This window comes from Anomalospiza imberbis, chromosome 17, assembly GCF_031753505.1.
Source record: "Anomalospiza imberbis isolate Cuckoo-Finch-1a 21T00152 chromosome 17, ASM3175350v1, whole genome shotgun sequence".
NCBI lineage: Eukaryota > Metazoa > Chordata > Aves > Passeriformes > Viduidae > Anomalospiza > Anomalospiza imberbis.
Window position 1 is genome coordinate 9,973,368 of NC_089697.1, and position 26,633 is coordinate 10,000,000.

A 26,633-nucleotide genomic window follows, 5' to 3' on the forward strand; every position below is an offset into this window, starting at 1 on the left:
ATTAAAACCCTGCTTTTAAGGATGTTCCATGCAGCAGCATCAGACTACCAGTGATGAAATCAAAAATGTGCACAGAAAGAAGCAGAGAGAATTATCACCTTCACTCTGGTATATTACAAAAAGTGGTTAGAGGCTACAACTTAGTGTTTTTCATATCCACTCAGTAATTTCCTCTGTTTCTAACAGTGTTGTGTCTCAGCACTCCACAAGCCTGTTCAGGTCCCTTATGAAAAAGTTTAATTATATGTTTTGATGAATTTTGACTTTCCATTATTAAGATGATAATCTTTTACAGAAAATATGACCAGAGTATACAGAAGCAGCTCTTCTTTTAGTATGAGGAGAGGGCAAAGACCACTGTTCTAAATTAAGATTCCTGAATTCCTACAGTTTAAGAACACAGTCAATAAAATGATATAGTTGAATAAAAAAAAAAAAAAGGGACACACACACAAAGAACTGAATGTTTATCTTATTTGATGTATCTAAGCCTAGGATTTCTCAGAACACTGCCTGAGATTCCTAAATGGGAGAACTCAGATGTGAGTCTCAAATGGCTGGTTCCTGGCCAGTTTATTCAGCTACTTAGCTGCTGCCAGTATTTAAATATAGTAAATTATTTATATTAATGAGAAAATAATTTCAGTCATTAATTGCAGTTCTTTCATGCTCCCCCTCCCTTAAAATACTGAGCTGTGCCTCAGCTGCTGAGGAGAAAAAACCATACCAAACCACAATAGGAAAAAAATAAGACACAACTGAAATTGGCCATCATATAGAAACAGATAAACATGGGACCACCTGATTTTATTTTAGAACTTTTGATTACTGAAAATTGAGAGTGACTTCAGTACACTTCATAAAATAAGCCAACACCTCCTGCAGATCCTGAATTTCAGTCATTTCTACTAGACAGCATTCTCTTCATTCTATAGTACGCCAAACAAGAGCCAGGTTTCCAGTTCAACACCCACCATGATTACAATTTTCAAGCTTTGTTGTAAAACTTCAAGACACCTCAAAGGTGAACAAACAAAACAATCTTTCCAAAGCAGCAGTCCAGAACAAATCCCCATGCTGTGCCCTTCCATATTAACAACAAAAACAACCCACAAGAAGCCCAAATCAAAGAAATGCACTCAAATCAAACTGCTGCTTTAACTTTGCTCTCCTTCCAGCACAGTTCACAGCAGTTGTGGCTTCTACCACTTGACTGGGCTTTGTCCTCGTGACTGCTCTGTCTTCACATAAGTGTCATACAGTTCTCTCAGATGCAACAGCAGCTCCTCCAAGTTGTCTCCTGTCAGTGCAGACAACGCGATGACCCTCTCAGCTACCTGCTCCCTAAGGAGTGGCAGATTGATCCTGGACTGAGCAAGGTCAATCTTATTCCCAATCACAACACAAGGCCTCTCAGACAAGCCTTTTCCATATGCTTCCAGTTCATATTTCAAGTCTTGCAGCTGGATCCAGGGCTGAGGCACAGAGAGATCCACCACGTACAAGAGGAAGCGGCAGCGCTCAATGTGCTTCAGGAAGGCCATCCCCAGCCCACGGTTCTGATGAGCACCTTTGATTAGGCCAGGAATATCAGCAACTACAAGAGAAATTTCACAGTGAATCCAGCAGATCCAATAAAACCCCCCCAAAAAATCCCCCCAGTCTTTTACTGGCCAGTGTCAGTGCTTTTAGAATTATGTCTCAGTGCCTCAATATTAAAGCACAACTCACGCTAAGTTTGCTGCTGTTATCTTTTAAAACACCTAAATCTAGATCACTCCAGTGCAGACAGAATACAGACTGACAGTTTGGCAGTAAGGGTACCTACAAGTGAAGGTGAAATGGGCTTTCAGTAGAGTTTTCTTTGAAGTTCTTTAGAACTAGCAAGAACACTACAGAACTCCTGAATCTATTTCTGCAGCATTTTAAAGCATTTACAAAGGTGACACAAATTGCTATCAAGGTACACACAACAAACTTCAAATTCTTACCTGCCACTTGTTCATAGTCCTGATAGTGGACAATGCCAACATGGGGGTTTAGGGTTGTGAATGGGTAGGCAGCCACAGCTGGCTTTGCCCGGGAGATGGCTCTCAAAAGTGAGGATTTGCCAGCATTGGGAAAGCCCACCTGGAATACAAACACACAAATTTTTCAGTCTTTAACAAATCTGCAAAATTCTGCTAGACCAGACAGTTATTCTGCAGTTGTTGGACTACATCAAGAACATTTTGCAGCAAAGCATAACTTTCACAAGTTTGCCAGCTGGTGTTAGAATATTTCCATACTCAAATACAAAAATAGCTTAAGCTCAAAGTTGACTGAGCATTTTTCATTTCAGAGGATGATAAACCTGTCACTAACAAAGTCAAATGTTTAAGATCTGTAAAAAGAGAAATACAGGGATGAAACAGATGATTTAACTTTATAATTTAGGGGAAAAAACCCCAAAACCAAGAAAACAAACCAATTTAAAAGCATCCTCTATACTGTATCATCTGCAGAACCAGCAGACAAAGCTGCTGTACATCATCAGCAACCACTGATGAATCTTTTTTCTCTATGTATAGTATGGATTTTAGCAGAAGTAGGACAACATCAAGTAGCATGAGAGTGACAGCTCTGTGAATCGCTTTGGACACCCTTCTACCAAGTAACAGCAAGAAAGCATTGAACATCTCCAAACAAGCAAGCCTGGGGCTAAGAAAATGTTATCTCACATTATTTCTTCAGTCAGTCAAGTGGAAGCTGAACCAACAGAAACTCACCAATCCTGCATGAGCTGTTGTCTTGAGCTCCAGATGAAGGACCCTCTCCTGACCTGGCTCTCCTGGAGTAAATAATTTCGGAGCGCGGTTTTCGTTGGAGAGAAAGAAGCGATTCCCTTTCCCTCCAGCTCCTCCATAGGCTGCAATGTACTCCTCTCCATGCTGGGTGAGGTCAGCCACAACTTCACCATCCTCTTTCACCAAAGTACCGACAGGGACCTCAAAGCAAAGAGGTGCAAGCATTACACTGAAGCTCAAAGCCTGCAGCAGATCCTCCACCAGCTGATTTCAGACTTGCTGAAAATCACTCCTGCATATTCTCAAGGTGAGAAGCCCAAAAAGAGAATTGTCTTTCATGAAACTCACTTTCTGAACTCAAACAGCACTGTCAGACATTTACCCTCCATTACACATGAGATTTGCACACAATAAGGTTCTCCAGCTTGAAAATCAGCCATGTACCAAGCTACCACACAGCAGGCAACACCACTGACTTACTTTAACATACATGTGTGCACCGTTAGCTCCGTAACAGTTTTTGCTTCCTCCCCTCTCTCCGTGAAAACCCTGATAGAAGCGGAACACTGAAGAAAGTGATTTCATTTGCTGGTCAGCTGAAAAGCAAAGAGATGCACATTTTGAACACACTGCTTTAGTAAAACAGGCACAGAAAAGCCAACTCTTGACTGTTCTTTCCCTTTTTGAATATTGCATGAGTGCACATCCTATTTACTATTTATTGTGCCTATTTTTTATTTACTGTCTCAACAATAGCATATCAGGGAAGACTAACATCAATCTAAGTTGTGATTAAGTTTAACTGTCTGTACTTAGCTGTTTAGGTTTATTAATGTGGTCATTCCAAACCAAAATTAATTTGCTAGATTAGATTTTACAGCAGAGTGGTTGTAGAAGCAGCTTTATTTATCTTAAGAGGAAAATTTAATCAGATCTTAACATAACACAGTCAGGCACCACTCACTAAAGTATCTGCAAAATACCTCTATTTTCAAAGTTCTTTCAAAGGCTGTCAGTGTCATTTATGTCCTCCTTACCACAGCTCAGGACAAAACTTTGAAAGTGAAGACATCTCATGCAGAAATAATCATTTTAACCTTTTTGCCATTTACCATTTCTTACCATCCGTGCAGGGCTGTTTTTGCTGGGGTTGGGTGTTAAGCAAGAAGACAACAACACAAAACAGAACGGATTCAGTGAGGTTTACCTTTAAAAATGACATGACCCCCATCACCTCCATTTCCACCATCAGGACCTCCAAACACTTTCCTGGGCTCACTGTGGAAGGAATGGCCCCCGTCTCCTCCTTGTCCTCCAACCACACGCACTTTCCGCTGATCCACGAAATAACGTGTCTGCAACAGGGGTGGGGGTTGCTCCCTTTAAGTACAATTTATCAGACTCATCTTCCAAGAAGTTTTAGTCAACAGCCAGACCTGCTATTTTTAGCCACGATGAATTCCATTTAACAGAAAAAAGAAACCAGAACTCCGAATCACAATTCTGCTGCCATTCACAGATCAGCTAAATGCAGTGTACTGAGTGTAATAATAAAGAAAAACATATCTCAACTTTCAAGTATTTTTAAGAACTTTTTTAAAAGCAAATGCCTAAGGCTACGTTGATATAACTTTATTTATCTCCAGAAAAGGAGCTGAAATTCCCAAGGGAAAATATTAGGGAAGTACACTCACTGACAGGTGGAATTGTTTTCACTTTAAATAAACGGCACAACTAGTATGTGAGGGAGAAAAAGTCTTCTTAGTGTTATGATACCAAAGATAAGTAACTGAAAAAAAAAACCCTCTCAACTGAACTTTTGATAATCAAATTTATACTACTGCTAAAAAGCCTCTTTTACAAAGTATTTGGCACCACCACACGGCGAAAGAGTAAACTATGGCTTTTAATGGGAAGTGATTTATGGATCATTAGAAAATAAGATTTTCCAGAGACGTGTAAATAGTAAAATAAGATGAAGAATAAATTCTAGGACCCCGAAGTTTCTCTGACATAAAGTGATGCTTGTCTGGCAGCTGACTACACAGCAAAACTAAAAAAACAGCGAGAAACAAAACAATATTTTAGATTTAAAGCTAAGCCACCATTTTACAGCTTTAGCTTTAAAAACCTTCTTGCTTTCTAGACTTACGGATGCTTCCAGGCCAAAGGGCCCAAAGGGGAAGTGGACCGCTACTACGATCACTGCGAACACCGAGAATACCGCAGGGCAGACTCACTGCCTCCCTATTCTGGAAGTCAATTATATTTTAGCCAGTATTTCCTCACAGCGGCGGCAGCTGAGTCTGAGGTACCCCGAACCCGCACGGAGCCCAGCACTTACCAGCTGCCGCTCCGAAATGGCTCTCTTCTGCCTCAGCCGCCTGTCCTTGGCGCACCGGGCGCAGGTCGTGGAGAAAGCCGGCGGGCTGAGCAGGAGCAGGACCGGCTTCCAGGGGCTGCGGCTGCTCGCCCCGACCCCGCAGCGCCTCAGCGCCCCGGCAGCGGCCGGGAGCGCCGAGCTGCCCAGCCCGGCCCCACACAGCACCGCCATGGAGGGAGGGCCACGGCCCCGGCCCCGCCTCGGCCTCCCCGGCGCAGCCGCTGCGGCGAAGCCGCGCCCCCGGCAGCCCCGGCCCGCCTCAGCCCCGCCTCAGCCCGGCCTCAGCCCCGCCTCAGCCCCGCCTCAGCCCGGCCTCAGCCCCGCCTCAGGCCGGCCTCAGCCCCGCCTCAGCCCCGCCTCAGCCCGGCCTCAGCCCCGCCTCAGCCCGGCCTCAGCCCGGCCTCAGCCCCGCCTCAGCCCGGCCTCAGCCCGGCCTCAGCCCCGCCTCAGCCCGGCCTCAGCCCGGCCTCAGCCCCGCCTCAGCCCGGCCTCAGCCCGGCCTCAGCCCGGCCTCAGCCCGGCCTCAGCCCGGCCTCAGCCCCGCCTCAGCCCCGCCTCAGCCCCGCCTCAGCTCGGCCTCAGCCCCGCCTCAGCCCCGCCTCAGCCCCGCCTCAGCCCCGCCTCAGCCCGGCCTCAGCCCCGCCTCAGCCCCGCCTCAGCCCCGCCTCAGCCCGGCCTCAGCCCGGCCTCAGCCCCGGCTCAGCCCGGCCTCAGCCCCGCCTCAGCCCGGCCTCAGCCCCGGCTCAGCCCGGCCTCAGCCCGGCCTCAGCCCCGCCTCAGCCCGGCCTCAGCCCGGCCTCAGCCCGGCCTCAGCCCGGCCTCAGCCCCGCCTCAGCCCGGCCCGTGCGTCCCGAGAGCGGCGCCGCTGAGGGCTGAGGTGGTCCGCGAGTCACAGACTGCAGAACGGCTTGCGTTGGAGGGGACCGTAAAGATCATGTCGTTCCCCCTTCCCCTACCCCAGCTTGCACCAAGCCCCGTCCAGCCTGGCCTTGAGCGCGTCCAGCCACAGCTTCTCCGGGCACCCAGTGCCAGGGCCTCCCGCCCCTCTCAGTGCCGAGCATCCTCCTAATACCCCATCTAACCCTGCCCTCTGCCGGCTTGAACCATTCCCCCTTGTCTGGTCACTGCGGGCTTTGTAAATCGCCTCTTTCCGTCTTTCCTACAGCTCCCTTCAGGCACGGCAAGGCCGCAATTAAGGCAGCCCAAGGTTCCCCTAACCAGGCCGAACAATCCCGATTCCCTCAGCCTTTCCTCGTGGCCGAGCTGCTCCATCCCGCTGATCAGCTTGGTCCTGCGGGCCCTCTCCAACAGGTCCATGCCCTGAGGGGCAGAATTCTCCCTCCCTCGCTGCCCACGCCGGGATCAGCCCAGCACCCGGGGCATTTCTGCGCTGGGGCATGGCCAGCTCCCACCCACCAGCACCCCCAAGGAAAGCGTAACCTGTGCTCTCTCCATTCCATCTGCCACAAGAAAAGTACCACCAAATCCACTTGCAGATAATATTTAAACTAAACAATTTTCAAGCATTCTGTATTACAAAACAGAAAATGATACAATTCATGGAAGAAGTCAAAATGCTGGCATCACTTTGTTTCCACATTAATACATAAAAATGGACGACACATTAAATAAACGTTTTGTTATTAACAATTAAAAATATTAACACCAAAAATCATGTATAAATTAGGAAATAAATGTACAAACTATTTTCAAAGTGCTCTTTCAAATACATTATATACACAACATTCACGAAGTTCTTAATGTAAGACATTTCAGATTGATGTAATGTTGCTGTTTCGGTTTGCTCATATTCTCTCAAAAGCATTTCAGCACTTTCAAAAACCACATAAAAGGCATATTCCCAAACTGGCAAAGAGCAATATTGCATTCTTCTGGCTACCTGTAATAGTAATTATTATAAAGAAAACAATCTTCCTTTCTGTTCATTTCTATTTGAGAGTACTTGTTTGTATGAAAACACCAGCAGGAAAGATGAGAGAAATGAGGACTGACTGAAAAAAAAAAGTCTTCTATTTTACCAGTAGTTGAAATTATTAACATTGGAAGGACAGTGCTTGAACAACATTTAATAGTAAACCTCTTAGTCGTCCAGTTAAAGATTTTCTTCTAAAGGAAAAAAAAAAAAGCAACGAATTGAGAGATGTTGTGTTCTCCTTGTGGTCTTTGTTTTTCAAAATATAAAGTACTCGAAATCCCATAAATAACACCAGTCAGACAAAGAAAAGGAGAAAATCCTACACAGTGTATCTACTTTTGTAAATTTGCAGTTAATCGCATATCAAAAAATGTTTGTGGGCTACACAGCCACCCCAGATTTTTGCTTCAGAGAAATTTGGACACAGTATTTTGTTCAACACTTATATAAGTATTTTAAAAGCGCCTTTTGTTTCAACCCCCCCAAGACTTTATAAGAACATATAAAACTGAATAGAAGCGACTTACATTGTTCATACTGATTTTTACATACCACTAGTTTTTCTCTCTAAATTCTCCTTCTATAGGTGTTCTCTCACTGGTTGACCCCATTAATAGCTCCCCTCTCTATATGCATAATAGTGTCTCACAATTAAAGCTGAATTTAATTGCTTGTCTGCAATAAAGATGCAATTTTTTTTTCTTTTGCCTCTGAACTATTTTTCTGTCAAGCTACAACAGGAAAATAAAAGTGATGATGAGGTGTAAGAACAACAGACCACCAAATCTGACAATATTTATGGTTATAATGCTTGCTGGGGAATCTGAGCAAGGGCAGCACAAGAACCAGAATAAAGAAGGATGCCAGCCACCTGCTTGCAAAATTTGGCACAAAAATGTATATGCAAATTATAAAATTTGGAGTAGGATATTCAAGACAGGACTTCTGCCAGATGTTTTTCTCAGCTAAGCACGATATGAAGCAATATTGATATCGAGCAGGCTGACGCTGTAGGTCTCAGAGCTCCCTTCTGCTTTTCTTTCCACAACAGAAATACCTTTGTTTACACAGACATATAAAAGGTGCTTCTATTTATTAACATTTCTATGATCATAGGTTTGGATCCTCTTTCTGTACCTTTCACAACAGAAATGTGGACTTATGCAGATTACTGAATTTTAGGATTTGGGTAGGTAGGTAGGTAGGTATTACAGAAGTTGCAGCTATTTTTTGTCATATAGCATAGAACTGACATTTTTTAAGGAATATATCCATCCCCTTGTTCTGTAGAAGTAAACTGAAGAGCCATGGATTTTGGAGGCTGGCAGGTAATCTTCAATGCATCCAGGTAAAAAAAGATCCATAACTTACCACAGGGAACTTCCCTGCACTGAGATGTGATTGATGGGCTTTGCATTGGGCCAGACTGCAGAACAGCCTGGCTGTTTTCCAGAACGGGGCACAACTGTGATCAAATGATCCTAAAGCTATTCAGAAACATCGAGAACGGGACAAGAGGGGGTAAATGGAAAACTTCTGTGTTGTATCAACATACAGTACTATACACAGCACCAAATATCAAACCATTAAAGCATTGTCTTGTTACCAGTAGTGCACTGCTTCATATCCAGCATGAAATGAACACTGTTCACATACAGACGCTGCTTTGTGCTAAGGGGTAACCAACATATTACAATTAATCAAAACTGCCTGTACATCCAGTTCAAAAGATTGAGATACTAATGAAAGGAATCTGACACAGCACTGTATTCTTTTATTGCTGGTAATTTCCATATTGTCCCTGTTAAAAAAAAAAAAAAAAAGAAGAAATAGAAATGTTGAAGCATAATATATTAGAGGCTTACTGCAAGTTAGGCAATATCTTTTGGTCTGTGAATTTTACAAGATCTACTGAAGTATCACCCATATACCTGCACCAAATTATCAGATAGATTTATAGACAGAGCTAACAGCCATATCTGCTCTTTCAGAGCAGAGATTTAGACAATTTACCTGCTCGTAGCCATAAGGCCTCTGTTGCTGAGCGGATGGGCCTGTCTGGGAAGCTCTGTAACTTCCATATTGCTGCCCCTGTCCCTGTTGGTAGCTGGAATACTGTGAAGAGGCTCCTTGTGCAGGACCTGAGAAGACAGTAAAATCCATTACAGGCAGTAAAATCCATTACAGGCTTGATTTGCTGGAGGTTTTTAAGAGTTAACACAATCTAAACCATGATGCTAACAAAGTAAGCTCTGTGAGTAAGAACTGTGAGTCGATTCTGCCCAGACCTCCCCTCTAGGTTTGCACTAGGAGGTGTTAATACCAATAATGATGTAGCTGCAGCATTGTAAACTTCAGGTTTTAAACTTAGCTCAGGAAATGTTATAATACTTCTAAGTGAAGCCTCTCTGAAACCTGTATTGGCACACTTCTGTGCAAATTATCTGGCCTATATTTTAGTAACAACTGCATGTTTAAATTCCTATCTAATCTGGCTGTGCCACTATAAGCAACAAAGGAGTGATTCTCTAGACTGCTGATGTTCTTTTTCATGTCAGTTCAGAAGGACTAGGTGTGTAGGAGGCCTGGGAACCCAGGCAGTGACCTCCTGATGATGTTTAACATAAAGTCAACATGAAGAAAATGTGTATTTTCTAACTTCTGTCAAAAGAGAGAGGGATTCAGGATGGAATGCAGTGCTATACTTATGTATGTTACTGCCCAGAATCCCTTTACTAGATATTTGGCTAATTTTGGTTCATTGTTAATCCAAGGTTAATCAAGAAAATCGTTTACAGCCTATTTTAGCTTAGGAATGGAGGCATTGGGGTGAAACACTGCAAACACTTGACCAGCCACTGAGAGTTTTCTTACCATATCCTTGCTGTTGTCCTGGGTAACTCTGTTGATTTGGGTATTGCTGCTGGGAATATGTTTGCTGTTGTGCAGCTCCCTGTTGGTATCCTGCCTGCTGCTGGCTGTACTGAGAATTTCCTGGAGGGGAAAATATTGGAATTGTTTGGTCATAGATGAGGCAGGTATTTCACTGTACACGTGGATCATAAGGAAAATGAAGGCGTAAGGAGCCTTGGTCTAGAACTCATACACAAATACTTTTCTTAGAAACAGATGATTGGATTTTGTCAAGCAAGATGCTTATTTCTCCAGTGATTTTTAATTCTTTTGAATAGAAGAGCTACATCACTAAACAAAGAAAGAAATAACCTGTTCCCCAAAGTAATTTTTTATCCCAGAAGGGCTTCAGAAGAAAAAGTCACAAAGATTAATCTACCAGGGTAAATAGCTGCTTTCTCAAGAAGTCCTCTTGTTGTATTTTCTTCTAGATAATGATATTTATTCATATATCCCAGAAAGATCCCTTATCTAGTTGTTACTGGTATTTTTTTTTAAATACCTATGATGGAAATTCCATTTGCTGTATCCTGAAACAACAAAATGAACAGAGGCTCTCTAGAAGACATCGCTTCTCCTAAATGCCACCTTGCTGCACCAAAATTCAGTTAGTGTTACCAGTTAATTTAGAGTTCAGATATCTTAATAATACATTGAATTTACTGTTAAGATTTTGCTGTATTTTCCTACCTCCTTCATAGTAGTGTTGTGTAGAGTCGTCAAACGACCGGTCGTAGCTCTGTTCAGTATAGGATGACTGCTGATAGGCATAATCACCATGTCCTGCAAGGAGTCACAAAGATTTGTCAGATACATTCTTAATGGGACCATAGACACAGTGCTGAATATATATTGAATATATATTATGAATCTGCTTATGCACCAAGATGAGGCTAAGCGCAAATACAGACCCCTTAGGGAGAATATTGAATACACGGCAAGGAAAGTGACACCAATGGATGAAACTCTTGTCTTTACTAATCCAAACTGAGCTTTGGGCTCTTTTTGAGCAGTTTATATAGCAGGGTGCACTGATGTGCATGTTTTGTACCAGGCTCCCATCCTCTGGGATTCTAATTTTCCAGCATTAAATTGGAAATGAAGCATAATAGGTTTGCCATGTCCTTGGACGTGGCAGTCGTGGTGCTCTGCACTTTAGCAGTATCACGGTGAGCCCAGCTCAGAGGAATTACCATCTGGATAGTATTGCTGATTCATAGGTTCTGATGAGCCTTGGCCATGACTGTACTGCTCACTGTAATATTCTTCCTGACCCATGTACTGCTGCGAGGAACCTGCAAGGCACAAGACAAGGCAGACTGAGCCTGTGGACTCCTAAGGGATGTGTTTCTCTCATCGAATATATTTTTTTAAGAAAACAAAGTTTATGTCTGGAAAAGCAAACAATTGAGAGCAGTTATAAAGATGTTTTGCTCACTAGAAAAAGGAAATAAATTTGTATTCTCAGACAAAGAATGAAATTGAAATCCCACAACAATCAGTAACACATCCTAGAATCACTCACTGCTGCAGCAACACCAAAAGTAAGGCCTGCATTTCATCTACTGGTCTGAGTTATTAGAATGCACAGGAATGGATTCCATGCTCAAGAGCACAGTCAGAATTAAATATATTTTCATTAATACATTAATTTGTTTCTTAGCAAAATTCAGTTTATTTTAGAATCAGTCTAGCAGCTTTATTACCTCTTAGAACTTCATCCAGAGAGGTCTTAGAGCATGGTAGTTATCCTCTGGTGTTTTCTTTTCCTTGGCCTAATTTTTCATTCCAGTTGCTGGCAAACTGTATCTTCTTTCCAGAAATGTGTTCCTTGCTAACTGTGCCATGTTAGGGCTGATCCAACACCACGGGAAAGAACTGAATAGATTCCCAGTGCCTCAAATGAGCTGTATATCAAATTGTTTCTCTTTTCTTTAGAGATCTATGATCCCTTTTAAACAGAATTATTTTTCTAAACACTCAAAATAATGAAATAGATGACTCTTGAAAATAGATTCAAGTTCATCTCATTGTCATGATACTTGCACCATTCAGGATTTCCTGTGCTCCTGGGTGGGATTCTCCATTTGTAAATGTGACTTGGAAATGTTGGTGACCTGTGTACCCCACAGGACAGACAGAGTGTCATCAGTCTAATGAGAGTTCTATCAACAGTCTGATAACAATTTTACCTTGCTGTGAAGCTCTGTAAGGGCCCATGGGTCGCTGCCCCATCATGCTGTTGCCTTGGTTGCTCTGGCTCATCATGGCAATGGAGGACTGTCCCTGGTAGTGCTGGCTCCCTCCTTGTGCCGAGTTGTAATGTGACGTTGCTGCTTGCTGGTGCATCATGGAGACTACAACGGACATGGAAAAGACTGTTTTCCAAAGATGAACATGGGGCAGTTCTCTCCTAGTCTCTTTGGAAGCAAGTTAAAACCTTCAGCTAACATGCGTCCTGATAATTCTGTGAATTTTCCACAGGGGGAGATGTTTTCCTACTGGATTTATTTACTCTTCTGCACTGGAATCCAGAAAGGATCTTATTACATGGTCAGTTCTTGCCATTTGCTTCAGCAGATATTTAAAAATACACCCAGCCTTGATTATTATTAGCTTACTTAAAAGAATGTAAGCCTTATTGCAGTAGGGTTAAAGAAAGAAACAAGAAATGATGTTTGTTCCTGTCTACCTCTTGACTATTTCATTGCTGCATTTCTTTTCTAATATATTCTTTCTTGTGCTTCCATCTTCTCACACATCTCATGATTATAGAGTTTAAGTAAACTGATATTCTAGGATTTATTTGATTCCTAAATTTCATGCTGCTGTAAAGAATTCTAAAGCATCAGACGTCCCATTCAATGCAATTCAACTAGCAAACTTTTTTTAATTAAGAGACTGAGTTGTCTGCTAGTCTATTAACGCCCTGCAAACAATGTGAAGTACCAATAAAATAACAAGATGGGCTAGTAATGTACAAACAGTAAATGTGTTATACTCTGGCAGGTTCTTTGTGCTTGGGTAAAGGTGCTGCTCAGATCCCTCCCATGGCTGTGGGATTTGCTGCCAGGGCTATCAGACAATGCTGCTGCACCTCTACCTAACCCTCTTTTCCCCAGCTCAGCCCTAACCATGGCGAGTCAGCCTACGTTAAAGCAAGTCTGAAACTCTTCTGATTTGCACTGGCGCCTGACACCTGGAGATTCAGAGATGTCTTAAAGCTGTCTGTTCCTCAGGTACGTTTGTAGCTGTCCATAGGAAATATTTAGAGAATGAAGTCATGTGTGGCAAACCCTCTGAGGTCAGTGGAAAGTCAAGGTGGCCCAGGAGGAGGAAGAGGGAGCTTACCTGGATTGGACTGCATGTTGATGTTTGTTCGAGAGACGTAATTGCCTATTGAGCCCTGGCCTTGCATTGGCACGTTCTGAGAGGCAGGCACTGTGTGGCTGTAACCAGGGCCAGTCCCATGGCTGCTGACAGTCATACTCAGAGAGGTCGTGGGCATGGTGTTCTGGCCTGACTGCTGCATAGACACGTGGTTAGGACCTACAAAAATGAGAGAGAGCAACAAGAAAATCTGAGCTATTATTAGCAATGCACAGCGAGCATGAGGCCTTGCAGCCTTTCTGAAATACCTTATGATAAGGCAAAACAAACCGCCAAAATCCTCATTATTAACACTCTCTGTTATCTACAAACAAATTAAAACTGCCTGCTGCACAGTTGGAGCAAACCTCCTCTTCCTGGAAGCCAAATCCAGGCTGTACAGGATTGCAGATGGAAAGAACAAAACCAGCAGCAATGCCCTACAACCACTTCCTTCCATGTTTCCTCAGGAAACATCCCAGCCTTTTGAATTTTGTCCTTTCATCCCTCTTGTCCTGCAGTTGATTCCTTTTCCCCCTTCACTCAGGTGGTGACAATGGGAAGGCACAGCAGTGGCTGAGAGACACTTTGCACATTGCTGCATCCACTATTCCTATGTAGTGGATATAACTATAAATAACCAGTACTATACAACCAGTATGTATAACTATATATAACTGTATAGTTCCTCTATAAACAGCTCACCTTCTTAGCTGGGGCTTCTGAAGTACCAATGGGGCCTCTGCTCAGAGAACAAACCTATCTCTCCCTTTCCTGAAGTTTGACTAAAAGTACCTCAGAGGAAGATAAATTTGCCAAGTCCCCATAACAATCCCAGTTGTTACTCCCTTTCAACATCAGAATGTAATCATCAGACTGCTCCAGATACATCCTGGGTTTGGATCATCCTCCTTATCTGGCAGTGTGCTGATTTTTCAGAATCCTGTCACAGTTGGGTAGCTAATATTGGGGGAAATGGGGCTCTTATTTGTTGCTTATTGCTGGAAATAGTTTTATGAATGAGTTTTGCAAAGTTGTTTTCTGTATATTCTGTATAATTCTGTATAAATTCTGTAATTCTGTATATTTCTGTATAAATGCTGTATCTTGTTACTATCCAAGTTATAATGGTGCATACTGTTGTCTTTCTAAATTCAGCCACATTGTTGTCAATCTCAATTAATTTAGGTAGAATGCAGAATCCTTAGAAGAGGCAGAATTATGTTGCAATGTTTAAATAATGATATTTTAATTCAGGGTTATTAAGTGTATCTGCAGCCTCTGAAAAACGTCTAACTCGTTTAGTAAAAACCTCATTAATTTCCCTTAATGGTTTTCATAGACATCAAAATTAGAACATTTGCTGTAAATTATGAGATTTTCCTCTAATGAAGAGATGCAAGCAGCAGTTTCAACAAGAGATGAAGAGAGACAACTCTCTGGAAATCAGTGGAGCTGGGTCAAAATGCTGCTACAGAAAATTATCTCTGTGTTTTGCTCTGGTTTGTTTAAGTTGTAAAGCTGATCCTGGTGCAACACAAGGTCACACACTGTGTGAATGGAGATAGCCATTGCCTTGAGTGAGAGATGGAGTGAAGCAGGTGTTGGTAAACCTTGCCTTATTTGCATGGGAAAAAAACAGAGATTCTTGGCCCTCTTTAAAATAAGAAAAAAAAAAGGTTGGCTAATTTGGGATTCTGAGGGAAAATATGTGGATGAGTCCAGTCCTTAAGACTTCCAGTCTGCTTCTTTCAATCAGCAGCAAATTACTCCAAAGATCTGGAGGAGGCTGGGGAGCAAATCAGAAAACCAACAACAGTAGCACTGAAAATGACTATTCTGAATAACATAAAACAATGTTTGACTGACTTAATATATTACTCATACTCAGTATTAAATCTTTCAAAACAAAGGCCCTGGAAAATTTAGTAAATTCACTTTACAGGTCCCTTATCCAATTGTTTAAAAGGTACTATAGGTTTGACCATAAAGGGATTTTCAAAAACTCAGAAGTAATTTCGTGGCTTGTGTCTGCTTTTGAGTCCCCCTGCCAAGGTCTGTGATTTTACCATCAGATATTTCTATTTATAGAAACTGGTTTTGCTCTCAGTTACTCTGGGAGACACCCACAGAAACAACTGACTGAATAACTATGATCTACAAAACAAACAGATTATTAATAATATAAAATGCACATGTTAAATTTTTTTTTCCATTAGTTTAGTTGCATGAACAAAACCAAACAGATCATATTATCTTATTAATATGAAATATCTGTGCAAATTCTTTGACTGTGTAGTACAATCTCTGCAAGCTTTTGTAGAGGACATTTGGTGCAACACCAAATGGTTTGTAAGGAGAAATGTATCCTGGAAGGTCTTTGCAATCTGAAGGCTTGGTTGTGTGGTTAGTCATGCAAGCAATTCCATTTTACCCTGGCCAACCCCGCCACTTCCATGACAAAAATACTGCAACATATAATTTTTCTTACTGAAAATTTGGATGCATCTTTTACTCGCTGATTTTAATCATGCATTTTTTAAAAAAGATGTCTTTAATTTCCTCTGCAGAAACACAAAGCACTCTGCAGAAGCCAACATCATTCCTGCCTGTAGCCATTTTGTGGTGATTTCAGCATGTGCCTGAAATCCCCATATGCCTGAAAGGTGAGTTAGGAGAGGTCTTTTCCAGCTCTCTAAGTATATTCTGCATTAATGATTTTGTTGCCAGGCAACAGCAAAGCAGCACAAAGGGGACCAAAGCTCACCATTGCTAATCTGACTCTGCATGAGGGAGGAAGGAGGAAGGCCGGTCCCGATGGCATCGCTGAGATTGCTCTGGGAGTGGAGGGATTGGTTGGATGCGCTCTGACTCATCCCTCCCGGGCCCAAGTTTATATTTTGCGTTGGTGGCTGCGAAACAACAAGGAGGAAAAGCAAAATTTTTGGTTAGGTTTTTAAATAGAAAAATAGCAGCCCCCAAATTAGCCTGACTATGACTAAAAACTGCCTCGGTTAAATACGTGTTTGCTTTGCTTTTTGGGCAAAGCTTTCTTGGTTTGACTCCTCTGTGTGAATGTCATTGAGCATGACAGAGCAGCTGACAGGCAGCAGCACAGTGAAGGGCTTGAAATTATTGTGTTTGTCACCGAGTGTGGCTTCTGCGCTCGTTCCTCTGCACTCACATGGATTTCCAAACACAACCACTGCGAGGAATGCATTAGCAAAGACAACACAGGAGTGTGGTGACAGATTGACCTTTGCCAAGCTATGCTGCAGTTTGTGTTAATGTGGGGTACTTCCCAAATCAATCCACTGAGCAAGAATAACAACACGTGTAAAGACAAACCAATGCCCGAGTGTTGAATAAGATTTTTGATGTAGAACAGCAGCATTTTTTCCCCCCAAGTAAAGAATACAGTAAGAACAGGTAAGAATATTGAATCTGGAACAAATGGAGCTGGTCAGACTTCACCACTGCATCATAAACCTTGAGCTATGGGACAGAGATTAACACAAATATCCAAAAGAACATAATTTAAACAAAGTAAAAGTAACTTTTGATTTTGTTTGGTGGTCTACTTGGCCACTTCAAAACTTTCAGCTGGAAAAATACTAAAAAACGGTTCATTTATAGTAATCTGAGACAGAATCAAAGAACATTTCCCTCTGGCATAGCTAATGTATCTGAGGGAAATAACTATGATATTAGTTATGCTAATAACTAATTATTAGTTACAGTAATTGTGCTGGTACTTACAGCAGGAAGCAAGGACTGCATATTCTGGTTAGAGTCTGCTATTGTTGCCAAGTAAACCAGGTTTCTGTGCAAGATTTGTTGGTATCTACAGAACAAGGAGTAAGGCTTATTTGGAAAGGGTTAACAATACACAAAATTCCAAGTCTTTCTCTTTTTTCCCCCCCTTTTTACAAATGGTTAGTTAAATTACCTTAACCCATTTTTAATCTGTCCTAATAAATAGCAGTAGCAATGACCCGTGTCTGTGCTGTCATGTTTCCCATCAAGGATCAGCGTGCTCAACACCTTTTTTACAAGAAGGATAAATTTGGGGGAAGGGAGAGGTAAAATACACCCTCCTTTGAAAGCACTTTGAACTGTGGAGCTGGGACCTCAGTCTTGGAGGACTGATACTCAGTTAGCTGCTCCAACAATCAGATACTCTTCCCTTCTCTGTCTAACAAGGGCCCTGACAGGAATGAAATTCCAGGACTCCAAAGCCCAGCAAGCTGTGAAGAACATGATTTTTTTCAAGAGTGCTCTAACTGGAGTGTTTACACAACTAAGCACCACCAGAACCATTTCTGCCTCTTCATAGTTGTCCATGAACTGGAAAAGCTCCCAGAAAGGAACAGGAGTGTTTCCAAGAGCAAACCAACAGCTGTGCCACTGAGCAAAGGGAAGAGTCAGACTTCAGGAAACATTTCTAACAAACTCCCGAATTTGTAATACTCACTGAGTACATTCTGCAGTTTTCCCCTTGCTCTGATAATCCATAATGCATTGTATTAGGTGGTGATTTTCATCTAGCATCTGAAAAAAGAAACAGGACCAAAACATGTTACTATGAGAATTGTATCAAAGTCCTGTATTTTTGTGATCCTCCACCCTCCTTGGCACTGGATGGTGTTTTGTGCAGTTTTGTTGCCTTGGCTGTTGTAAATTACCTACATGTGACTTTATTGAGCCACAAGGTTGATTTAATTATAAACAGTTATCTTTAAAGTAGTTACTTGAAATACCCATACAGAAGAATTAATGGACTCACCTTGTTCCTTAAATGGCAGATAAATTCTGATGCTGAAGAAGGAAAACACTTTCACTATGAATTATCTCTGCCTCATCCCAAAATATCACCCAACACTTTCCAAAATGTCAACTATTACTAACATGCCTACTTTTAAGTAGGAAACAAACTTTCAAACAATTAAACTTACTCCTTTTCCTCCATAGGACTACAGCGTGCTGGCAGCTGAACCTGATGAAGTATAAAATTTGCATCACTGCAGCTACTGAAACCATGTTTAAGAGAATTACATTCCAATATGTCCTTACTTTTATTTAATGAGCTCATAATATGATTAAAAGCTTAAAATATCCTTTGATTTGTTCTGAAATTTCAGATACATTAGTTTGTCTCTTTCTCCCAGATTTCTTGTGAATGCAGCACACTTTCTCCAGGTGAATGAATAAATAAAAAAAAAATACCAGCACGTAGAAATTTAGATTTGCCTTTGGTATAATAGATCTTGTAGATACCACTGCTATCAAGGGCTTGCAAGATTGGGCCTTTGAACCACTGTGTCATCAGAGCAGGAGAGCTCTTGAGGAAAGAACCATTTCTGGTTCAGAACTGAATTTTACTGCCCTGGAAATGCTATTTGATGAACTATTTTAGAGGAGCACCACCACTACTCTGTTGCCAAAAGCTCTAACTTCCTCTGTGTGAAATCTATTTTAGGAATATTTGATACTGGGATAAGAACAGCTTTGAAAGACTGTTAAAATTGAGTTAATAAATAAAAAGAAGCTGTTTATATAATATGAATGCAAATAAGAATAATATTTTTCATTGAAATTTGTATATGTTCTCAAAAGCTCACTTTAATGAAGACTTTTGGAGGTTTTTTTTTCTCCTGCTCTCTCTGCTCCATTTCCATCCTTGACTATAAATCCCATCCAGTTCCTGTGCCTGTTCCTTAGCATTGCTGTTTGTCAAAGAGAAAATCACTGCCAACAGCCCAACACTGATGAACAGTCCCAAAGAAACATGACAGCAAATGCACCTGAGATGGGAAGTGGTTTCACTCATCATTTGTAAAGAAAGAACATTTTGAAGCTTCCATGAAGTTTATGAATATGCAAAAAGGAAAGGGCTTGAAAATAGAACAGAAGATACTTTATCTGCCCTTTGTCTGTGGGTGCGGGTTTAATGACAAACAACTGAATTATGAAATAATTGCAACTGATTTGGAGGTTAGAGGAAAACTTATTCACCGAGTCTGAAATATTCCAGCATTTCAAATGAATTGGTTCGCAACACCACGTGCTGCAAGAGCTCCACAAAATGGGATGTTTCCAAACAGTCTCCTGAGATGCAAGTCATCTCTCTAGCCTCTCTGGTGGCAGTCCGTTCTGCCCTCATCTCTGCCCTGTCACACGCTAGCACCGAGGGAATTTTTGTCCCCTAGAAGTCATAAATTGGCACCAGATCATGGCTTGGCTGCACAGCCCCTGGTGACAGGTTAATTGCTGTGTTGGCAGTGGCACTTCTGCACTGGTCACTGGCAGTGAAGGGACCCCACGGAGCTCACACCTGGCTCACGCCACATCACGGACAGCACACCTGAGCCACGGGGAACGGCCAAAATGACAGCAAAAGTGCACCTGACCAACAGCAGTGACAGTAAAAACACGCACATTCTTTATGGCCATTTCCAGCCTCGTCGCTCCTGGCCGTCACCTTCTGCAGGAGAAGGGTGCCAGGGTCTGCTTGTGCTGGCAATCCTGGGAAATAGGAAACAATAACTTCCCAGCTCGGCACCCTCTGATTTGGCCTCCACTTGAGACCCATGTGGGGATGTTCTCTCCAGAGAAAATCGTTCAAACCCTTTGTTTGTCATTAAACATCAACAAACACATAATAATAATAACAATAATAATAACAATAATAATAACAATAATAATAATAATAATAGTTTATGAAAAATACCAGTGGCTGGTGCTCCCTCTATCTTCTGAGAGATTAAAATTCTGCATCCAGATACAAAAGAAAACCCTTGAAAATTCAGTATTTTATTTCAATTCATTTTTTAGGTTGGATTCTTTGGGGGCCAGAAGATGACATACCATCATAAATTAATCGCATATTTGCAAATTTTATAGCCGTTTCGCAATGTATGCTTGGCAGCGTTTCCCCTTGGCGAGCAGCAGGGATAACGTGCCATCCCGATTTTATTCCCTACGTCCTTCTCTCGCTCTCTTTGCAGCGATCTGAACACCTTTGCTTTGTTCCACCTCCTCCTCCTCCTCCTCCTTCCCCCACCTCTCTCTCTCCAGCTGTCCATCTCTGCAGCCCTCGCAAATTCACGAGTTTTCCTGATCGCCCTAGAAATCAGCCTCCAGCTGCAGGGGCATGGACAGAATAAATGTCTAAAATTGTCTGTATAAAAGCATGCTCTTTTACCTTCTGGATAGTTTGCTGGGTGACCTCCCCTTTGCCTCTTGGGCGAGCAGAAGCAAAGGCAACCGACATGGTGGGGGATTTTTATGTGTCTATAATATATCGGTTCCAGGCTCTAATAATATTGTTATTATCTGGCTGCTATTGCCGTGCGAGGATTCTCCGCAGTGCACGGGGAGGGGGGCGGCCGCAGATGGTACGATCTGCGCCCCGCGCCCACCCGCGGGCGCCGCGCCCCGCGCCGCCGGGCACCGCCCCCGCCGCGCCCCCCCCGAGCCCCCGCGGCGGCGGGGCGGGGGCGGCGGCGGCGATCCGGGGAGGGCACGGGAGCGGCGGCGGCGCCGCCTCCCCGCCGCCCGCACATGGTGCGGTCCCGGCCGCCGGGCTCCCGCGGCCTCGGCCGCGCCGCCCGCTGCGCCAACTGCGTACGCCGGCTGCGTACGCCAAGTGCGCCAGCGCGGGGAGCGGCGCGGGGCCGCTGCGCCAAGTGCGTAGCGCGCGGGGCGCTGCGTGCGGCGGGGGCACAGCGGGAGCGGGGGGACAGGGAGAGGGGGGACAGGGAGAGGAGGGACAGGGAGAGGAGGGACAGGGAGAGGGGGGACAGGGAGAGGAGGGACAGCGGGAGCGGGGGGACAGGGAGAGGAGGGACAGGGAGAGGAGGGACAGGGAGAGGAGGGACAGCGGGAGCGGGGGGACAGGGAGAGGGGACACAGCGGGAGCGGCCAGGCGGGACAGCCCGGCCACGGGCACCTCTGCTCCGGGGAAGGCTGGGAGAACCGCCGCTGTTCAGCCTGCCGTCGGGGTGACCCGGTTGTGGCTCTCCAGTGCCTCAAGGGGACGCACAGCAAGGATGGGGCAAGGCTGTTTACAAGGGGCTGGAGTGACAGGACCCGGGGAATGGGTTCAAATCGGAAGAGAGTAGGTTTAGGTGAGATATTAGGAAAATCTTCCCTGCGAGGGCGGCGAGGCCCTGGCACAGAGGAGCTGCGTTTGCCCTATGCCTGGAAGCGTCCAAGCCGGGGCTGGACGGGGCTGGGAGCAGGCTGGGACAGCGGATGGAAGGTGTCCGTGCCCGCGGCAGGGGTGATTTTTGGGGTCGGCGCTGCGCAGCGCGCCCCGTGCGTGCGCCGAGCGCGTACGCCAAGTGCGTACGCCGAGCGCGCAGCGCAGGAGCGCAGCGGCCCCGCCCCCGGCCCGCCCGGATGACGGTGCGGGTTCTGCCGGAGCCATGAGCTACGACCGCGCCATCACCGTCTTCTCCCCGGACGGGCACCTCTTCCAGGTGGAATACGCGCAGGAGGCGGTCAAGAAGGGCTCCACCGCGGTGAGTCGGCGGCCGCGGGGCTGGCGGGGCGGCGGCGGAGCGGGGCCCGCGGCGGGGCCTGCGCCGCGCTGCGCGCCCGGCCTGGCGGGCCCGGGAGGCCGCGGGGGCAGCGGGAGCCGCTTCAGGGAGATCCCTTGGGGTGCGTGTGCCCCGGCGGGGCTGCCCAAAGCGCATCGCTTCCTGCGGGGCTCCGGCGTTGTGCGAGGCCTGGAGGGATCCTCTCCTCCCTGCAGTTCGTGCCGCAGACTGTGGTATTTGGTGTTTGTGTGCGAGGCAGATTCCCAGCGCCCTGGGAAATTCCCCTTAGAAGCACATTGATGGCTCCCAGCTTCCAGTTGTGCCAAGCTTTTGCTCAGTGAAAGTTTTATTTCATTTAGGGGAGGAGGAAAAAAGCGTTAATTTGCAAATACCGTTGTATTAGTGATTGTAATAAGTTCTAGTAAAGGTAAGTTTTAATTTTAAAAAGTCACGACTGTATTAATAGTTGTAGTATGTTTTAATTGCCATTATCAAAAAGAGAATGTACCATCATTGGGATGGGAATGATTGTGACATAATCTAGCGCCAAATAGATTCTGCGTTTTTTTCAGACATTAAAAATACTGTAAAGGTGGAGACAGCATGCAATATAACCACCCGTGTTGTCTCTTGTTGAGTTTAATGTTTTTAGAGACATTTGGAACATGCTGACAGCAGGGCTGCCCCACAATAAAAAAATATTCCCATCCCTCTGTGAGAAACAGCGAGGATGAAGGGGAAAGGTCAAGGGTTTTTTCTTCCTCTGTGATGTTGGAAAAGGTATATTCAAGGAATGAATTAGGACGTTAAGGCGGCTACAGACAGAACATTTTGGCAGCTGTAGGTGTTACTTGGCCTGATCTTCAGTGCCTTGGGCTCTGGAGCTGAGCAGTGCCACTGGACTAGCGGGGTTTTTGTGGCTGTGGAAACACTGATGGTGCTGTTGCAGAAAAGACAGTTTGTAAGAGGAGCTGGAATCTGTCTCTTGGGAGCCACAGGGATTTAGGTTGTTGTAAACCGATGATGAAACTGCACCCTGAAATGCATTGCAATTTTTGTTACATCAGTCCTGCCTCCGGGTTGAGTGGGAAATAAAATCCTGACTTCAGGCTGAGGTAGTGGTTACAGTGTGGGGGTTTGTGCCTGGTTACTGCTCATTTGAGTAAAGTCTGCAGCTATGAGGATTTTTGGACCTGGGTTAACATTTTTTACTTCTTCTTTTCATGCACGGAAGGTTGGAGTAAGAGGGAAGGATATTGTTGTCCTTGGTGTGGAGAAGAAGTCAGTGGCAAAGCTGCAGGATGAGAGAACTGTCAGGAAGATCTGTGCCCTGGATGACAATGTCTGCATGGCTTTTGCAGGTACATGGTGCCTTCAGGGGTTTTGGCAGTTATTGGGGCACCTTTGGGCCCCAATCTGGGAATCTTAGAACCCAACATACAGGGTTTAACTGGCTGAGAACTGTGGGAAGCACAGTATTTCCACAGGAGCTTATTCTGGTTTTTTTTTAATATGGAAAGATAGAGTGTTAGTGTCAATAATATTTTTAAGGAGAGATCTGATTTAACTGACTAAAACAACAGGGTTTAGGTTCAGTGTGCAGGAATGAGAGGCTCGGTTCTTTCTCCTGCCTTGCTCTCTTAGCCAGGGTCTGGGATATGTGCAGGGGTGTTCACAAACTTGAGGAAAAATTCTCTCATAAAAACAAGGCTGTAAGTGAAAAATGGCAGCATTAGCTAAAAAGTAAATAATAAGAATAATTAAATAATAATTAAATTTCTTTAAAATATTTTTTTAAAGGGTCACACTTTTGTCAGCTAATATCATGCTGCTGTAGCCTCGTTAACTAGATGAGGTTTGCTGGGCAGATGAAACTGGACTGCATGAGGAATAATGTGTGTGAGAACGAGCATTGCAAATCAGCTGGGATGTGGAATGCTGTCAGTAATACTCCCATTACCTGGTTCAGAATTATATGCCACCTAACTCACAAACATGGAAGCTGTAAACTAAATCCTTTAGTTGTTTTTGTGCATTAACCACTTTCTGCTGCCCTACAAATGCTCTTGCTCAGCAAACCTGAGAGTTTGACCTCTGCTTTGATTTTCCATTGCTGTTGACACTGACCTCATGGGCCTTTGAGGGCCAGATTGGTGTTCTGAGGTTTTTTCATGACTCTGAGGCCCCTCTGTCGTTTCAGGGCTGACAGCTGATGCCAGGATAGTCATAAACAGAGCTCGGGTGGAATGTCAGAGCCACAGGCTCACTGTGGAGGATCCTGTCACCGTGGAGTACATCACACGCTACATTGCCAGCCTGAAACAGGTACTTGGGGCTGCACAGAGCTGCTGAGGATGTGTCCTGACCTGACAGGGATGTTTTATGTGCTCTTGTGCTATGCATCATGTACAATTGGGTGTGTAAGAGGTGTGTACCACGTGGGACCAGAGTGTCACACGCGTAGCACAATCCACAGGCTGTGTAGCATGGAATATCTGACACTTCTTCAAGCTGTGTAAATGTCTGTGCTCTGGCCTCACTCCACTTACCTGGTAAAAATCACATTGTGGGTGTTTATTGGGAATGGGGATGTAGCAGTGGAAAAGAACAGTTGAGTGCTGTTTGATCTGAGTTTTTTCCCCTAAGATAAAGCAACTATTTCTTGTAAGGTCTGCACAGTTCCATGTGTTAATGTCATCAGCAACACCCTGCTCATCTCACTCCCAGAGCAGTGGGCCTGAGTTACTGTCTTTTCTTCATGGCTCCTGGTAGTTTTTCCTTCTGCAAAGCCATTGCAGGGATGGGTAAGAGGGGAGCAAATTGGTGCAGTATTTAATATGTTTTGTGTTTGATAGTCATGAATTTAGAATGACTTGCAGCATCAAAATATGCCCAGCTGCATTCTGTGAGAAAATTACTCATTTGCCAGTGTATTAAACTGATTTTCAGCCACTAGTGAGAATTAGAGAAAATTTAATTTCCTTATGTACAGAGTGTTGGAGCAGTGGTGATGGTAACAATGGGATTCTTTAGTAGTAATAGTAATAATCACTAGTCTGTCAGAGCAAGGCACCACTTCCTGAGTTTCACTTTGTTCCTTTATCCAATCTCACGTTTGTGTCTGTCTTTCTGGCACATTCACCCTTTCTCTCACACTGTTGCAAACACACCTGGCCCAGCTCCTGCTGCCGTGGTGCTGTGGGTGTCAGCCCTCGTGCCCCTGGTGAGTGACACTGCAATGACTTTGCTAGCAGTGTCCCAGGAGGGCTGTGACATGGCTCCAGTGTAACCTGCTTACAGCCACGGAGCTGCCATGATTTCCCGTGGAATCAGTGCAAATCATTGGTGAAAACTGTGTTCGGGTGTCCTCATGGTATTTTTTGGCACACTGGTGCCGCACTGGGGCTTACAGACCTGGCTCTGGCTGCCTCAGCACCACTCAGCAGGTGGGGAGATGCTTCTGGAAGCTGTAACCAGGTGTAGGAACAGGGCTTGGACAGGAACCACCTCTCGCTTGCCTGTCTTAGGGGCTCCATGAGATACAGAGTCCTGACTACTGGAGAGAGCCAGTTAAAAGCATTTCTGGTAGCTCTCCTGGTTGTAACTGCTCCAGAGTCTGCTTTGCAGCCTAGAAGTGTGTTCAGAACTGCCTGAGAGTGTGTCCTTTGTGCTCAGAGGTACACGCAGAGCAACGGCCGCAGGCCCTTTGGGATCTCCGCCCTCATCGTGGGCTTTGACTTCGATGGGACCCCACGGCTGTACCAGACTGACCCCTCTGGCACGTACCATGCTTGGAAGGTGAGTGGGTTCAGGCCCTGCTGGAAATGGAATATTTCTGAGTTAATGTCTCCTTTAAAGCGGGATTGGGGTAGAGGAGATCTTGCTGGCCAGATGGTGCTGTCACACAGCTGCAGAAATCCTCAATGATCAAATGTACTGAGAGTGGCCATCTGCAGTTCAGCTTTCCTTGGGAAGTCTTGTCCTACTTTCAAAAAAACCCCAAAACCAACCCACCTGTGCCAGATAACTGTCTTTGTGTGTGACAAATTATGCAGTTGTACAACTTTGTGTTTCTTTCTTGCTCTGCAAATGCAATCTTTTCTAAACTCCCATTTTTCTTTTTCCCCTTAATGTTTCCAGGCTAATGCCATTGGCAGAGGAGCCAAATCTGTGCGTGAGTTCCTGGAGAAAAACTACACTGATGAGGCCATTGAAACAGATGATCTGACTATTAAACTTGTCATCAAGGCTCTTCTCGAGGTGAGGCTGTTTCACATCTCTTCTGTGGCTTTTCACTGTCCAGATGCACTTCTTAGATGTGAATAGGGGAAAATATTTGTGGATGCACCAAGGAAGTACTGCAAGGGATCTGTGAGAGCTGCTTACTGTAGGCTGTGGGTGGATTGAATTCAAGGTTCAGAATATTTGGGGTAACAATTTCCATAGTTTATACAGAACTTACCAGCAGCTCTGGTGAGGAAAACAGACTTCAGTTCTGGGTGTTAACACAAATGCACCAGAGATGTGCTAAAGCACATGGTGAATATTTTATTTTTTAATTGAAAAAAAAAAAAATAGCACAGGTCAGGTGGTGGGGCTGAGGTGTTCTCCATGTGCCCAGGGCACTGGCACCACTGTGAAGACCATTTTGAGAGTTAGTGCTGCTGGTGTTGAGATTTTAAGAGCTAAGGAGTGAAATACAC

At 44.4% G+C, this 26,633-nt stretch overlaps 3 protein-coding genes across 3 annotated transcripts in view; 1 reads left to right on the forward strand and 2 right to left on the reverse strand.

Moving 5' to 3' along the window:
* Positions 1 to 450: 450 nt before the first annotated feature.
* On the reverse strand, positions 451 to 5,355 carry MTG2 (mitochondrial ribosome associated GTPase 2). The gene is made up of 6 exons (XM_068207958.1): positions 5,131 to 5,355; positions 3,994 to 4,141; positions 3,267 to 3,382; positions 2,769 to 2,987; positions 1,992 to 2,130; positions 451 to 1,597 (listed from the first exon to the last, which is right to left on the reverse strand). Exons 1-6 carry the CDS (start codon positions 5,338 to 5,340, stop codon positions 1,203 to 1,205), a joined length of 1,227 nt encoding a protein of 408 aa, XP_068064059.1. The 5' UTR covers positions 5,341 to 5,355; the 3' UTR covers positions 451 to 1,202.
* Positions 5,356 to 8,848: 3,493 nt separating this feature from the next.
* SS18L1 (SS18L1 subunit of BAF chromatin remodeling complex) lies at positions 8,849 to 20,789 on the reverse strand. The gene is made up of 11 exons (XM_068207959.1): positions 20,592 to 20,789; positions 17,862 to 17,938; positions 17,147 to 17,231; positions 16,155 to 16,299; positions 13,370 to 13,567; positions 12,211 to 12,375; positions 11,212 to 11,313; positions 10,709 to 10,801; positions 9,980 to 10,099; positions 9,119 to 9,246; positions 8,849 to 8,906 (listed from the first exon to the last, which is right to left on the reverse strand). Exons 1-11 carry the CDS (start codon positions 20,658 to 20,660, stop codon positions 8,880 to 8,882), a joined length of 1,209 nt encoding a protein of 402 aa, XP_068064060.1. The 5' UTR covers positions 20,661 to 20,789; the 3' UTR covers positions 8,849 to 8,879.
* A 964-nt stretch (positions 20,790 to 21,753) lies between these two features.
* The window catches only part of PSMA7 (proteasome 20S subunit alpha 7), a 5,528-nt gene continuing 648 nt past the window's right edge, over positions 21,754 to 26,633 (forward strand). Inside the window, exons 1-5 of the mRNA XM_068207965.1 lie at positions 21,754 to 21,912; positions 23,165 to 23,291; positions 24,131 to 24,255; positions 25,606 to 25,728; positions 26,071 to 26,190. Coding sequence (XP_068064066.1) covers positions 21,817 to 21,912; positions 23,165 to 23,291; positions 24,131 to 24,255; positions 25,606 to 25,728; positions 26,071 to 26,190 — 591 coding nt within the window. The 5' untranslated portion in view covers positions 21,754 to 21,816. The remainder of the gene's footprint in view (positions 21,913 to 23,164; positions 23,292 to 24,130; positions 24,256 to 25,605; positions 25,729 to 26,070; positions 26,191 to 26,633) is intronic.

Bases quoted from the DNA above. Each gene is read 5' to 3' on its own strand.
- SS18L1 (XM_068207959.1), bottom strand. From the start codon at position 20,660: ATGTCGGTTGCCTTTGCTTCTGCTCGCCCAAGAGGCAAAGGGGAGGTC. The intron at 11,314-12,210 runs GTAAAATTGTTA...TGTGCCTTGCAG, and splicing joins TTACAGAGCTTCACAGCAAG to GTTCCTCGCAGCAGTACATG. The intron at 8,907-9,118 runs GTAAATTGTCTA...TTTTTTTAACAG, and splicing joins GGCCTTATGGCTACGAGCAG to GGACAATATGGAAATTACCA.
- MTG2 (XM_068207958.1), bottom strand. From the start codon at position 5,340: ATGGCGGTGCTGTGTGGGGCCGGGCTGGGCAGCTCGGCGCTCCCGGCC. The intron at 3,383-3,993 runs GTAAACCTCACT...TTTGCTTTTCAG, and splicing joins GGGTCATGTCATTTTTAAAG to CTGACCAGCAAATGAAATCA. The intron at 1,598-1,991 runs GTAAGAATTTGA...TTTCTCTTGTAG, and splicing joins GGACTATGAACAAGTGGCAG to TTGCTGATATTCCTGGCCTA.